Genomic DNA, 15,118 nt, shown 5'->3' with positions numbered 1-15,118 from the left:
GGATGAGGAGGACAAACAACGCAGCAAAGGACGAAAGAAGGCGCGCGCACACACGCACACACATATGTCGCCGCAAGACGGAGGGAAGCCGCGACGAGGCGAGGCGAGGCTATACGCGGGGGAGGGGGAATGGACCCTTGACAAAACGCTCTGCACCGAGGGCATGCACAAAGAAGGCGCCTGGCATGAGAAGGGCACAAGCTGGAGCAACAGTTCCAGAAAACAGACCAGAAGGAGCGCGAGGAAACGCGAAAGCCGAAGCGCATCAAGGCCAACACGAGATGAAAGAAGACGAGGAAGCCAAAAGGACGGGAGTGGGTCGGCTCACGAGGGCGCAGATACATAGAAGCACGAATCGTCCCATTTCCGTTGAACACCTTTTCGCTGTCTTCGTCTTTCCCGGTGAGAACGACGGGCGCCTGAGGGAAGGGGAGAGAGCGACGGACATCGCGAAAGGAGAGCAGCGCAGCCCATGCGGAGGAGACAAGGCATGACAGGAAGAAGAAACTGCCTGTGTGTGCGTATGGCGTGGGTGGAGGGAGGCGAACACATCGGTGCGAAGCCTTCCACCAGACACACAGGAACCAGGAGGTGACCGAAACAGATCCCACATGCAGGAGGTGGCCGTGCACATACCCACAAGGCACAGGCAGCATTCGGTGATGATAGGGAGAGGGAGGGATCTCGTCGTCAGGCACGAAGGAAACCATGCACAAGGTTCTGACCTTGGCGTACGCGTGCGTGTCCATGCCGGCGGGAGCACTGCGCAAGGGGGGAGGGGGGCAGAGGGACTGGGGAGACCTTTTCCACTCCTTTCGGCAAGGCTATGAAGCTAAAAAAGAAAACAATAAGCCTCGGCGGCCGTGTGGCAGAGGTACCTGCATCGGCGAATCGCGCATCGCCACCATCGCGTCTCTTGTGCGAATGCCATTTTACCTTCTGCATGCTTCCCTCACTTTCCTGATGCCCTTCAAAAAAGGAGTGAGGGTGGGTGGGCGCACGAGCACGTGCAGGTCGCAGATCTTCAGCGCCGTCGCCGTGCCAGTGGGCGTACGCCGCTGAGGATCATCATTGTCACTCCTTTTCACTGCCGCTTACCTCTGCCGCATCCGCGTTGCTCGCGCTGGCGTTCTGGCTTCTGCTTGCTTTGTGGCCAGCAAGCCTCTGTGAGTCACTGCGGTGTGAGCTGTGGCGTTTACTCACCGTGGATGACGTCACGGATGCGGCGCCGTCACCGTCGCGAACAGCAGGGAGCTTGCCTCCCAGCCCGTCGGCATCGTCGTCGCGAAACACGAATGCCACTCCTGGCTTCGTCAGCGGGCCAGCTAGGGCAAAGGGCTAAGCCGCGGTAGAGGCGGCAGTTTGCTCCTCATCTGCCTCGTTGAGCAATATAGGCGGTGTGCGCGCCTTCGAGTTCCTGCGCAGCTCTTCCGCGATGCGTGTCTTCATCCTGTCCCTAATTTCTGTGCCGTCAATATTCACCACACGCAGGTGAGGCTGCTGCTGGGCGAGGCGCAAGAGTCGCCGACCGGTGCGGTCGTCGAGCTTGTTTAAGGAGAGATCAATGGTGTGCAGGGCCGCACCGATGCCGCTGCCTGCCGGGCTGCAGATGAGGGCGTCCAATAGCGCGTTCACACCTGTCATGAAGCCGGATTTGCTCCGCAGCCCTGCGTTGCACAGGTTGATGTACTCGAGCCCGGTGCAGTAGGGCAACAACACCGTGAGCGCTTGGCACGCCTTGGCCGGGATGTACGTGTCTCGCGCGACAAGCATGCGTAACTGATCGGCTGCGTCTTGGCCAGCTTCACTGGGAAGCTGCTGCAGGAGGCGGTCGAATGGCCGCCGCATGCCAAGGCTCACACAGCGGGACGTGTAGAGCGTGCGTAGGCTGTAACGGTCTGCCAATGACCCACCGCTGCGAGAGGGGGACGGGGTGTCTTCGAAAAAAAGGTGATTCGGCTCCATCAAGAAGGTCGGCGCGGGATCCACGGGAGCGCTGGTGCTCGCACGCCCGGTCGACTTTGGGGACCTCACATGTGTCACGTCGTCGCGCGCGAGCAGTGACGCGGCTTTTCCTTGCACGTCACCGGCGCGGTGCTGCTGTGTGCTGCCGTCGCGACGAAAGTCCGTCGTTCGGATAGATGGCAGGAGCACCGTGTGGAAGAGCCAGGCTTTGTCGTGAATGCGCGGGGGTGGCGTGGTCGCAGGAGACGCTGCGCCCCTTCCCGCTGCACTCGCTCGGCGCTGAGGTGGTACAGAGGCACGCGCCTCGTCCGCCGTTGCGTGCCGATGCGACGCGGACTCGATGGAAGCAGCGTGGCTCTTGGGCGACGCCTCGGGTGCCAGGGGCGAGACGGCCTGCGCAAAAAACGACTGCTGGTGCTCCGCCATAGCACGCTGCAGCGGTGGTGAAGAGACGCGCAGAGCGGGCGTAGAGAAGGAAGATGCGACAGGAGGCGCAAAAAGAACACACAAGGGCGACAGGGCACGGCGGTGTCCTCCTGCGCTGATCGGCTACCTTCAGAAGGCGGCGCTTTCGAAGTCTACCGATCGTGTATAGAGAGAGCGATGAGGTGACAAGGGGGGGGGTGAGGATGGACACACTTGAAGGGCGCAGCAAACGAGTCGTTGCAGTGTACAGAGCGCTTCACACATGAAGATAAGGGATGCCGGCGATCTGTGGACAGTTGGCGAGCGTGCCTTCCAAGGGTGCTGCGCTCTGCGGGCCGGCCACACGAGGCAGTGAGGATGCAAAGTCGGAGAGGAGTCGAGCGCAAGGAAAGCACGCGGTGAAGGTGGGGAAAAACACATGGAAAGGGGGAACGTCGTGCACACGCACGCCCACCGCTTTCTAAGAGTCTTCAACGCGGAAAGCCAACACAGACATGCTGTGATAAGCCACGGGTCTTCACGACTGCTTTGATTTCAAATTAGTTTGTAACGATAATGGCTTTGACGTGTGGACATATGCGCGCTTGCTACCTCGTTCTCACCACCCGCTGCCCCCCACCCCCTCTGACAAACCTCGCACACCACTGCAGCCCGACTGCGCATGTCTCGGCGAATACACACATACAAACACAGCCGACGTTCCCATTGCAAGGCAACTCCACCCAACTCTTCACGGCATATCTATACAGAGCACAACCACAGACCACCACAACTGAGCATGCGCAAGGCGAAGAAAAACGGGATATGTCATATCTGTGATAACGGCTTGTGAAGGTGGGACGAGAACACAGTGCGACCTCCGCCGTTTCTTCCTCTCTTCCACGGCAGAAAAAACGGACTCACGTGCGCAGAGTCAGGAAGCGGCATCAGCGTAGTGATACGATTAGCGCTGGGCGGGTTTGGTGGCGGGAGCAGCAGATGAGGCGGAGGGCAATGTCGACTCCCTGGTCTCTGCCTCTCGTGTTCCTGAGGCGACGCGACACAGTAGGCTCGTCTGGCCTCCCTCCACCTCCGGCGTACACCCTCCCCCTCCTCCAACCTCCCCACGCACCCGCACGGCCGCCTACGGAGATACTTTCGAGAACATGTTGTAGTGGTCCATCCACTCGTACGAGAACGTCGACCACGCTGCCACTGTGTCTTCCGCCACGCCACAGAAGAGGAGGATGGCTGACACGTTCTGCCAGAAGTACTCACGCCGCATCCAGGCTGGAATCGGCGGTGCCTCAGTGGCACCGGCCAACTTGGCGCTCTCGGCCTGCACAAACGCCGGATGCATAAAGCGGTCCGCCCAGTTGAAGCTGCCTTTTGTGTACATTGACCCGTGCGTCTCCTGATCTAGGAACAGGAAGCGCGAGAGCGCCGAGCTCTTCGGGGCGCTGTCGGTGTTCCTGTCCAGCTCCGCCTCGTGCTCGGACGCGAAAGCCCAGCAGAGGTTGCCAAGGCACATCGCCATAAAGACGTACATGCCGACTCGCACGTTGCGCTTGAACCCCTGCGCGCAGGACCAGCTGTCGTAGATGTTTACGTCGTCCACAATGGAGTGCAGGTGGTACATGCACAATACGATCCCGATGTAGTAGGGCAGGGACTGCGACGCCAGAAAGCCACTGATGAGCAGGCTCGCTCCGATGGGCGCCACCATGGCATTCAGAATGTACTTGCGGTCCCCGATCCAAATGGCAGTGCTCTTGACGCCGCATTTGAGGTCGTCGCGGCGGTCCTGGTAGGCGTAGATGGTGTCGTACAAGATGGTCCATATCACGGCACCGCCATAGATCGGCAGACACACGGCCATGTCGACTCGCCCCAACACCGCCGCGTAGCCGACGAAGATACCCCAGTTGAAGCACAGACCCAAGAAGAGCTGCGGGGCGTAGGTGATGCGCTTCATGAAGGGGTAAATCAACCATATCGGTGTGATGGCCACGCACGCCTGCAGGGCTGCCGGCGAGAGGTTGAGCGCGATCACGCCGGCCACGGAGAGGTGCAAGAGGAGGATCGCGGAGGCCTCTGTCATGGATATGGCGCCACAAGCGAGCGGGCGTTGCGCGGTGCGCTCGACCATGCGATCAAACTTGCGGTCCCACATATCATTTACGATGCAGCCTACGCTGCGCATGAGGTAGGCGCCGAGCAAGAACTGGACACACAAGTGAAGGGGAATGAACGGGGCGCAGAGCACCACCGGGTCGGCGCCTTCCCAGACAAGCGCCCGCGTCACTGCCAAAGAGGAGCCCCAGTAGCAAGGGATTAGAAGGAGCTGCCAGCCCACCGGCCGGCTAAAACGAACAAGGTCGCCGTAGACCTGCAGCTTACGCACGGCAAGCTGCAGGTGCTTTGGGAGCGCCTCCGCTTTGACGGTGTCATCGCCCAGCTTCCAGCTGCGCGACTCCTTGGCTGAGGTCGACCCGGTGCGGGACGAGGCTGGGTCGGCGTGGACAGCGTCGGGAAAGTGTGCCGTGGCGGCGCTGATCGAAGACGTTGTCCACGAGCGGGTTACCTTGGGCCAGAACAGGGTCCGTCGAAACATGCTGAGCGCGAGCAAAGGAGGAAAGGGGGGGGGAGGGTGGAAGACTAGAGCAGAGGCGCGCTGTCCGGAGACCTGCGTATGAGGGAGAGGCCTGAGTGCCCAGATGGTACGACGGGCGCAAAGAGGACCGGGGTGGCAATGACCCGCGAGTGTATGTGAGTGCGCGTGGTGTCAGAGCGTAGATGATGGCGACGGAGAGGGCCAGTGCAGGGTAAACACAACAGAGAACTGTGAAGACGCACTTGAGAGCGGACGGGCAGCTCTGGCACTTGATTGCGGCGCCACACATGCCGCCCTTTTCCTTTCCCTTCTCTTCGCGTCTACCTTAGGCGCGGGTCTCGCGGGAGGGGAGAAGGCGTGAATGCAAATGGAGATGCCAACGAGCAGCAGGATGCGAGATGCGTTAGCAAAAAGCCAGCATGGAATTCTCCACCTCTCCATCTCCCCCGATCTCTGCATATTCTGTGTGTGGATTCTTCTCAAGAATGTGAGCAGGAGAGCGCATCATACGTGCACAGTGCACGTGCAGCGCACATTCCCCGTTTTCTTTTCGTGCTTTGCTCTGCCTGACTTACGCGCCGGTGACTGCATTGGGAGTCACGCACACGCACACGCACACGCACATATGCAGGCACGACGAGTACACCCGCTTTCAATAACAAAGAAGAAGAGAAAGGCGGGGGAGGAGAGCAAAGGGGAGCCGCTTTGCCACTCGCGCTGCCAACAAGACAGAAGAAGAGGACGTCTCCAACCTGCTCGATGAGCCCCCTCCCCTCCCCTCCCTCCCCACTCTCACATGGTTATCATGATTGCGAGGGCGTCCTCTCAGATCCTCAGTCGATTAGGATCCGTCTCCTGCCGACAGAGTGCTTGCCAGTCTCCCGCTAGTGTCTCGCGTCCAGCTCAAGAGGGCTACCAGTGAGGTGGAAAGGGCGGGCGCAGCGGCAGTTTCTCACCCGTCTCTCCTCCGCACTTGCCGACACCCTGATGCAGGCCGTCCGCAGCGCTGCGAAGGGAAGCGAGCGAAAGGGCGTTGAAGCGGCAGGAGTTTCAGAGGAAGAGGTGCGGGCGTGGACGTGAAACACAATGCGGGAGGGAGGGCAAAACATCGCCGGCACCGAAACCACAACAAAGACATCAAGGCGCCTAGGCGTTAGCTTATCATGCTTTTAAACGTGAAACGGAGCAAAACAACAACAACAAAAAACAAAGCACACTTACGCGACAACAGCGGGGCACAGCACACAAGTCGTGCAGACTTCCGTCTACGCCCACCAGCTCGCTCGTCCGCCACTTTCCGCCTTTTTCACCTCTCCCCCTCCCCTCCCCTCCCCCACTGCGCTGACGAGCAAAACGACAAAAACGATCACACCATAATTTCCGTGTTGCGCAACGGTGTTGGACAAGGCGTGGACAGCAGAGGTGGGGAGAAAAAAAGGGGAGGGGCGTATCTTCTGCGGTGTCGCTTTTTTTTTGATATGTATATATCATCAGCGCCTCTGCCTAGGCCTCCTCAACGGCGGCGGCGGCGGAGAGGCGACCTCGTCGGCGTCCTTCTCACTGCAGTTGTCGTCGCTGCTATCAATGCCGTGATATGTGCAGTTTTCACGTGTGCGCTTGCGAGCAGCACCCGACCCGCCGAAGAGGCTCTTCTCTTCTTCGCCGTCCTCGTCGTCGCTGTAGAGCTCGCCGCGTGCCGCCTTGAGAAGACGGCTGATGGAGCCGGTGCTCTCGGCGTCGCTGCCGTCCACGTCCTCATCGTAGTAGTCGCCGCTGCCGTCATACGCATCATCGTCCGAGTTGGCCGGGCGAGGTCCGCCGTTGGCAGTCTTTATGCCGCTCTCGTCGACAGTCGATTTGCGCGATACGCGGCCTTGCCGTTGCAGGCGTCGCAGCCGCCGCATCTTCTTGGCGCGTTCGAGGTCGTCGGCCCTGTTGGCTTGCACGCGCGTTCGCAGCTTTGCCGTGAAGTCCGCGTCGTCGGCGTCGTCGTTGCTACTGTCAGCGTCTCTGCGGTCTTCCACGCGGTGCCGCAGCACGGCATGCTTGAGCAGGCCCGAGACGGTGGTTTCATTTTCCTCGTCAGCATCGTCGTCGCTGGGAGACGAGTGTGCCGCGTTGCCTTTCGCCCCGCTTCTGCCGCCATTCCCGATGGTGTCGGCTTCTTCATCTGACTCGTCGTCGTCGTCGAAGATAATGCGCTGGTTGAGCCCCAAGTCACGCACGCGAATGTCTGCATTTTCAATCAATTTCCGACGCTTGTTCTTCGAGAGGCCTGCGAGGCGCTCCTCCACGGTCAGGTGCAATGGGTTCGAGTCTGCGATGAGTGTGCCAGCCTTGACAGAGACAGATGCGCCGCTACCGGAGGCGCCAGCGGGCTCCTTCTTCACAAGAAAGTCGTCGTCGTCGCTGTCCGCGTTGCCCGAAGAGCCGTCGCCCCCACTCGAGTCATCACCGCACAGCGCACCCTTCTTGTTGGCAAACCGCTGCTTCTGCTCCATGACGCGGTGCATGTCCGTTGCTTGTAGGTGCTTCTCCTTCCGTGTCAGGGTGCTGCCGGCCTTGTCAGCGCCGCCACCGCCGCGCTGCGCGATGAAGTTGACGACGTCCCATGGCAAGTTCTTGGCGCTGCGTTGCAGGTTCTGCAGCTCTGACATGTCTGGCACAACGGGCAAGCCGAGCGACTTCGCAAACGCCTCCACGTCGACGGCAGCCACCTCGAAGACATTTTTGTTGGAGGCAAAGTAGACAGAGCGCAGGTACGCGATGAAGGCCTTCTGTGCTTCGTACTTCAGACCCTGTACCACGAGCGCAACGAATATCTCCTTCGAGGAGGTGAGGAAGTCGGGCTTGATGGCGATTTCCCGCATCGGGACATGCTTGTGGTGCAGGTAGCTCAGCATCGGCGTTTCACGGGGGGTGAGGAAGAGCAGGCTCACCCCACGCGCCCCAGCACGCGCCGTGCGACCGGCACGGTGGATGTAGGTCTGCGCGCTCTCCGGGCAGTCGTACTGCACGACCCAGTGCACGAGTGGAAAATCGAGCCCACGCGAGGCGACGTCGGTGCAGAAAAGCACTGCCGACTTGCAGCGGCAGAAGGTCAGAAACACCTCCTCGCGACGGAACTGCTTCATCTTGCTGGTCAGGCACATGGAGGGGATGCGCATCTTCTTGAGGATCTTGGAGAACGCACGGTGCATGAACTTTACCTGGTTGCAGGTGCTCACAAAGACGACGATCTTGTCGTTCGGGTGGCGCTTCAGGAACATCAGCAGCGCATCCAGCTTCTTGTGCAGCTCAACAACAACAAAATTCTGGCACAGCGTCATCGGCGTCGGAGCGGCCGTGATGGCCTGCGTGGAGACGTATCGCGGGTTCTTGAGGGACATCTGGGCGAGCATCTGCACATCAGTCGTCTGAGTAGCTGAGAAGAGGAGCGACTGCCGTTGTGGTGGCAGGTACGCGAGAATGCTGGTGATGGCCTCACGGAAGCCCATGTCAAGCAGCCGGTCCGCCTCGTCCATGCAGAAGAGCTGCATGTTGTCGAGGACAAGCTCCGCGTCATCCTGGAGGTGGTGAAGGACGCGGCCTGGGGTGCCGACGATGATGCTGATGGCGTGCAGCCGCTTGCGCTCCTCCTGCACATCGCGGCCGCCGGTGAGGAGCGCCGCCGAAAGGACGTGCTTGTAGCCTACGAGCTGCATCACCTTGAAGATCTGAAGGGCCAGCTCGCGCGTGGGACTCAGAAGCAGTGCCCCGACCCCCATGTCTGATGACCAGTGCTCGCGATAGAGTCGCTCAAGAACCGGGATTACAAAGCAGAGGGTCTTGCCAGAACCTGTCTTGGCCGCGCCAAGGACATCGAGGCCGGCGAGGGCCAGGTGAAGCGTGCCTTTCTGAATGGGTGTGAGTATCGTGTAATGGCCGCGCTCCAGCCCCATCTGGGTGCGCTGCGAGATGGGCAGCTCTGTGAACTTGGAGTACTGGTGCTCCGTGGACGTGTTCGCCTCGTTCGACTCGGCGATGTCCTCCAATTCGCGACGCATATCGGCGCAGCGCAGCTGCAGCCTGTCAATCTCTTCGCGGCTTTCTTTGGAGCGCTCCTGGCGTTCCTGCCAGCGCTGCTGCTTTGCCCGGGCCTTGGCGCGGTGCATGTCCTCGGCGTCGTCGCAAGCAGCGCGCATCGTTCGTCTTCCGCTCATATGGCCTGTTTCTAGTGGCGGTTTGCGGTGATCCCTGAACGGGTTAGAGGGCGGAGGTGCGGCGGCGAGGGGTGGGGAGTGTCGCGACGCCACCACGTACAAAACAAAAAGTACCGCGAGGGGGAGGAGGGGGGGGGAAGGGCAAAAGGATGCATACGGGGCGAGTGTGACAACAAATCAATGGAGGGAGGCAGAGAGGCAGAGACCGTCGGCAGTAGGGCCGGACAAGCGACGACCAGCAAAGGGGAGTGTGCGGCAGAGTTGTCGAGGCACCGCAGAGAGGCCGCTTCCGCTCTACAGTCACGAGATGCACCATGAGTAGAATGTTGAACCTCACATTGTCCACCTCGTCGATATTGGACAAATCCCCGTCCTTCCCCCAACAACGCTGTGGTGGGCCGAAGGTGCCACAAAAATCCATTCCGATCGGGCGAAGCGTCCGACAAAGCAGAACGTCCGCTTCCGCACGCGAGGCCGGTAACCTGGGCATGCTCGGATGTGCTCGCCTCTGCTTTCCTACCCTGTGCGTGTTCGGCTCCCTTTTTGCTTGTCCGTTCGTGACCTCGTCGCGACCCGTGTTCCATTCCCGCGGAAGAAGAGGGCAAAGGACGGCACGAGAGCACGCGAGCAGCAGTGAAACAGAGGGCGTAACCAAGAGAAACCGCGGCGGCGGCAGCGTCACGTGGCGAAAGACGACGACGGCAAAAACGCGGGTGTCGCCCGTCACCATGCTGCCAGCATAGGAACGCGAAAGTCGGGCGAGCGTACTGTACATCATCGAGCCCTCATCGAGGACACGGGAGGAGAAAAAGTGCAAACTGATTCCCATGCACACACACACACACACACACAAACACAGCGAGATCATCATGCCCGCAACGAACACCCGCCACCGCCCTCACGCGCTTGTGCGCCACACGCAGCCATGAAAGCTACGCTACGAGCGAAGCCGTGGCGCCAAACCTCTAATAGAGTCGATAAGAAATGGCGATTAACTCCCGCTCTGCAGGATCCTTCCCCGGCGAGGCGGCCCTCTCGGCCGACTCTCGCAGGTCTTTCTTCAGCTGCGAAATCCGCGACTGGATGCTGTCCTGCCGAAACCGCGGAAGATGGACACGGATGGCGTTGAGTGGCGCTTGAGTGTCTCCGTACCCCTTATCCTTGAACATCCACTTGGCTACCGTCTCGGCGAGCAGCAGGTTGTGCACAAATCCCTCGCTGCCGATGCTGCCGCACGTTGGGCAGCGGTACAAACTCGGCGCAATCGCAAGGCACTCAACGCAGGGGAGGCAGAAGGAGTGACCACAGGGCCAGAGGATCACGGGATTCTCGTAGAGCATGCCACAAACGGTGCACGTCATGGTGGTCTCGAGCAGATCGGTAATGTCGTTCAAGTCCTCGACCATGCCTTCCAGGAGGCGCAGGTGACCGCGAAAGACGCCCTCGCGGTTGCCCAGCTCCTGCAACCAGTGTAGCTGCTGGACAATGTAGTCAGTCTGGATGTTGTTTTGAATCCCAATGTTGCGGTACCGAGGGCCTCGTGCCAGTTCCTCCTCGAAGGTTTTACCCACCGTGGTGTCGCCGAGCTCGCGTAGCTGCCTCCATGGCCAGTAGCGCTGCAGCATGCTGATGCGCTGGACATACCCGCGACGAATCTGCTCCGCGTTCTCGTGGACCTGCGTCTCCAGCGTCTTGATCTCCTCCAGAAGACGCGCGCGTGTGCTCTGCAGCACTTCATTCTTGAGTGCGATCATCTGCTTCATCTGGGTTGACATGAAGATCAACCTCTTGATGGTCCGCTGCGTCGCCATGATCTCGCGCTTCAGCTCCTCCTTTTCCTGCTTGGCTCGGCGCAGCTGGAAGGGCAGTAGGGCGCCACGGCCGGCGTTCTCCATCCGCATCTGCATGCGGTCGAGCTTCTGGCCTAGGACACGGAGTGAGCGTTCGAGCTGATCCGCGAGAATCTGCAGCCGCTTCGACTGCATCAACTGCGCCGTGTCTGGAATGACGATGGCATCGGCATCGCTACTCTCGTGGTCCGTTGTTTGGTCCACATCTTCCGTGTGCTGGCGAACGTCTGCAGATCGTTCTGTATGTGTTTGTGCGCCATGCTTGCGTGTGGAAGGCGGCCTTCGCCGCAAGGCTTTGGCATTCCTGTTCATCTCCAGGGGAAGCTTCGTGGCTTTCATGGAGAAAACAGACGAAGAAGAATTTCGAGAAATCCAGCAAGTGGGCGCCTAGTTGCCGAGCATGGGCAGGTGATCTGGAGGTGCAGAGAGGCAGAAGCGTGCGAACCAGCTGTCGCCAAGACGAATCCTGGAAAGCTCCGGGTGTGTGTAGGTGAAGCCCTACAAAGTCATAGAGCACGGCTCGCAGACGCTTGCAGTTATAGTTCCTTGATACGTGCCACAACGGAGTAGATGTCAGTGCAGATCACGTAGACACACACACACACACAAACTCAAGGAAGTCCTTCCAAGCGCGCAAGCGAGAACAGCGAGAGAGAGAGAGAGACTTAGGGAATCACAGCTGTTAGAAAACAGTCAACGAAAGAGGACGCGTGCACGCCGCGCGGCTTGTACACTCGCTCGCATGCACGCCACGTACGCATGCGTACCTGCTGTGCAGGTCTCCTCACTTGCCCTCATTCCTCGTCTGAACCGCGTGTCTTGCACCTCGTCGGTTACACCACCTCCGCGCGGCACAGCTGCCCCTCCGCTCTCGCGACGGCCTCTGTGGCCCTCCTTTTTTTTTGTTCGGGACCTCACAAGTACTCTGTCTGTGGAGTCCAAGTGCCATCTAGTAAGCCCATTCGGCGAGACTTGAACGAGGCATTGAGCTGCTTCTGCAGGAGACCGTCGAAACACTTGCGGCAGTGCACCTGAATCTCCTGAGACGGTGCAAACTGCTGTGCATGCATTTGCTCTCGTGAGGCACTGCCGCTGTGGTGGCTGCCCATGAAGGCCATTGTGGCGCCGTGGAGCATAGAGTGCGAGTCCTGCGCATAGGCGCATTCAGGGACGCTGCTCGGTGTCTCAGCGCTAGTGTCGATTCGCACCTCACGCAGGTGCATAAAGACGCGAGGAAAGTCGCAGTCGCCGCGCCAGGGGACAATGTGCGGGTTTGCGGCTAGCCTCATGGCCGCTGCTTGTGCGGCTGGATCTCTCTTGGACCCGCTACACCCATCTTCAGCATCCCCTCGACACTTCTGTGCAGAGTCGCTACTCTCCTTCGTGGAGCTTGCCGATATGCGTGAGCTCGGCGCGGCTGGGTTAGCGCGAAGCTGCATCAGCTCCCCCATCACCAGTGGGTCACCGATGACACAGGTGCCAAGCTGCTCCCGCGCAAACCGTTCCAGCATCGGCGGCTGCGACGTTGGCGGGCTCCGAATCACGATGTGCAGTAGCGACACCGGGTGCACGCTGTAGTATCCGTTCTCTTTCACCTCGTAGTGGGCCTGGGGTACAACGGCGGATGCCTTTTCAGCGTCTGCACCAACGCCGCTGCTGGACAGAGGTACAGAGGCGCCAGGGAAGAGCTGCGCCACGTCGATGACAGTGTGATTGCCAGTGCCGTGTACCGGGAGATGCCCACCAACGAGTAGATCGTACTCCATCGATGTCGTCTGCAGCGACGTCGCGTAGCGGTGGGCATCGGAGACGCTGATGAGCACTGGACCCGAGGCAAAGCTGTCGAGATTGTAGAGGACGCGCACGCGCACCTCGGACGGCTTCAAGACACGCTTTAGCACCGGGTAGACGTCCTTCGACTGAAGTGCGGACTCCACGAACGACTCGACAGAGACGTTGTGGTAGTTGTCCGCTGCCTCAACGCGGCGCATGGGGCAGAATGGGGGCTTGTACACCCCGAAAACGTGCCACCGCGTGAGCTGCTCTTCTGTCGACAGTAGTTGCAAGGATTTGGGGTTGATGAGGAACTGGTTGCGCAGGAATCGTGTTTGGATCGCCTCGGCTGGAAGCGATGATGCTGCCGCGGCCAACTGCGCCGCGTGGCGGTCGAGCGTCTTCCTGCTGTTCTGCTTTAGCACATCCACAAGTCGCCGAGTTGGGTGCCGAGACGTCATGATAGGCAGCCCACGAATCGGAGAAGGCTCTCGGGGGCTGAAGAACACGTAGAAAGAAAGGGCTTGCGCAAGGCCGCAGTACCGGTGCCTTCCACTGCGTTGAGCGCGGCGGCGACGTCCTGTGTGATGGCTCTATCAAATGAAGAGCAGGAAAGCGAGTAAGAAGAAGAGAAAGGGTGTAGGGTGTGTACAGCGCGTAGAAGACGGGAAAGAGCTCCATTACAGGGGTTGCTCGTTTCAGGCTGCCTCGACCCTGCAACACCCCTTCTTCTCCGTAAAGGATGCGCGTCTCTCTCTGTCTCTCTTCGTGTTTGATTTCCACAAAAAAGAAGAGCGATGAACACGTGCACCGTTTTCCTTTTTGTTTCACAGAAGCCGCTACGGCATCGTTGCATTACGCTTGCAAACTCGTGCCTTGCTCTCGTTTTGACATTCTGCATGTTGCGTTTTTTTTTCCCCGTTCATGCTGTATACCGTGAAGACTTTTTAGCTACTGGAATATTGCACAGAGAACGTTAATCTGCCGGCTGGAAGGCGAAAGGGGGCGAAGAAAAAAGTAGAGGAGGAGGGGCACAGCCGGTGACAGACACAATATGGCGAGATCAATATGTCGCCCCCTGCTCCCTGTCGCACGCCTTCCGATTCGAGGAGTAAAGTTGCTCCTCTTAGGTGGCCGCTTCGTGTGCGAGCGAGCGAGGCACGCGCATTAACTACTTGCTTCGCTTAATATACTAGACTAGGCATGCTTTTCGCTGCTAAGCTGAGAGGATCCAATGCGATGTGTGGGCGCGTGTGCAGCGGAAGTAACTCCGTCGGAGAATGGCTGTGCAACAGAGATAAACCAAGACGCACACGCACGAATTCAGAACACCGCAAAGGTGTTGGCGCACCTCCTCCGCCCTCCGCTTTACATGCGGCGCGCACACGACGCCCTTATGCGTTGCTTGTAGCGCCCAAGGAGCAACAAAGGCAGCCGGGCTTGGAGAGACCGACTGGATGGGCCGACACCTGCTTTCCTGTGGTTGTTGCTGCAGGTTTACCACACTTTCAACATACGGAGGGGCACTGCGGGTCGCCTCGGTGGTGCCCTTCACCTCTCTTCAAACTAAAACAAGCAAAAGAGGGTTTTTTAGTGTTTTACAATTTTCCCATGACACGCCTCATGCTTTCCTTTTATGTGTTGTCAGCGTGCGCGCGTGTTGCGTGTGTGGGCCTCGACATCATCGTACGTGTTGCGATGAAGAGGACCATGCCACAACAACCAATGCAGAAAAAAAAAGAAGAAAAAAAAACAGAAAAGTGAAAACAAGCAACGTGGAAACCAAAGGACCCACATTGACGCGAGAAGGTACACATGAGCCCCACCACGAAAAAAACAGCAGCACCCCCGGCCTCGCGCCGCCCCGCAAAAAAAAAAGGAAAGCTTTAACTGAAGTACAACACACACACAGGTGTTTGAAATCACACACAAATAAAAAACTTACGAGCAAAAAAAAGAGGAGACGTATCAGCGGGGGCGGGGGTGGAGGGAGTGAGGTGCACAAGGAAGGCGTATTCGTCCCCGCCCCTCCTTTTTTTCTATATACAGAAAATATGTCGTTTCCGGTCGTTCGAACGCGCAGTGCGACGAACAAGAAAACGTTTTTTTTTTTTGGGGGGGGGGGGTGAAAGCGGGTGAGGGCCTGTGAGATGCGATGTGGCGGGTGATGCATAGTTTCGCGACAGACACCGAAGAGAACGGAAGGCACGCACGAGGAGAGGGGACGCTAGAGTATGTATGTGTGTGTGTGGATAGTGGAGGGGGGGTGTAGGGGGGGGGGGGGGAAACAAGAGGAATATGGGGGGGGG

General features: G+C 59.2%; 5 protein-coding genes across 5 annotated transcripts; all 5 read right to left on the bottom strand.

The window, feature by feature from the left end:
* Positions 1–1,338: 1,338 nt before the first annotated feature.
* On the bottom strand, positions 1,339–2,391 carry LDBPK_281440 (hypothetical protein, conserved; the record flags this gene model as incomplete). Its single annotated transcript, XM_003862195.1, has 1 exon — positions 1,339–2,391. The coding sequence occupies one exon, from the start codon at positions 2,389–2,391 to the stop codon at positions 1,339–1,341; it is 1,053 nt and encodes a 350-aa protein (XP_003862243.1).
* A 1,123-nt stretch (positions 2,392–3,514) lies between these two features.
* On the bottom strand, positions 3,515–4,984 carry LDBPK_281430 (prenyltransferase, putative; the record flags this gene model as incomplete). The annotated part of the gene is made up of 1 exon (XM_003862194.1): positions 3,515–4,984. The coding sequence occupies one exon, from the start codon at positions 4,982–4,984 to the stop codon at positions 3,515–3,517; it is 1,470 nt and encodes a 489-aa protein (XP_003862242.1).
* Positions 4,985–6,474: 1,490 nt separating this feature from the next.
* On the bottom strand, positions 6,475–9,168 carry LDBPK_281420 (ATP-dependent RNA helicase, putative; the record flags this gene model as incomplete). Its single annotated transcript, XM_003862193.1, has 1 exon — positions 6,475–9,168. The coding sequence occupies one exon, from the start codon at positions 9,166–9,168 to the stop codon at positions 6,475–6,477; it is 2,694 nt and encodes an 897-aa protein (XP_003862241.1).
* A 983-nt stretch (positions 9,169–10,151) lies between these two features.
* Positions 10,152–11,348, bottom strand: LDBPK_281410 (hypothetical protein, conserved; the record flags this gene model as incomplete). The annotated part of the gene is made up of 1 exon (XM_003862192.1): positions 10,152–11,348. One exon carries the CDS (start codon positions 11,346–11,348, stop codon positions 10,152–10,154), a length of 1,197 nt encoding a protein of 398 aa, XP_003862240.1.
* A 602-nt stretch (positions 11,349–11,950) lies between these two features.
* LDBPK_281400 (hypothetical protein, conserved) lies at positions 11,951–13,270 on the bottom strand (the record flags this gene model as incomplete). Its single annotated transcript, XM_003862191.1, has 1 exon — positions 11,951–13,270. One exon carries the CDS (start codon positions 13,268–13,270, stop codon positions 11,951–11,953), a length of 1,320 nt encoding a protein of 439 aa, XP_003862239.1.
* Positions 13,271–15,118: the final 1,848 nt, after the last annotated feature.

The sequence above is a fragment of the Leishmania donovani genome, chromosome 28 (genome assembly GCF_000227135.1).
Source record: "Leishmania donovani BPK282A1 complete genome, chromosome 28".
NCBI lineage: Eukaryota > Euglenozoa > Kinetoplastea > Trypanosomatida > Trypanosomatidae > Leishmania > Leishmania donovani.
This window is presented reverse-complemented; position numbering and strand designations above follow the sequence as displayed.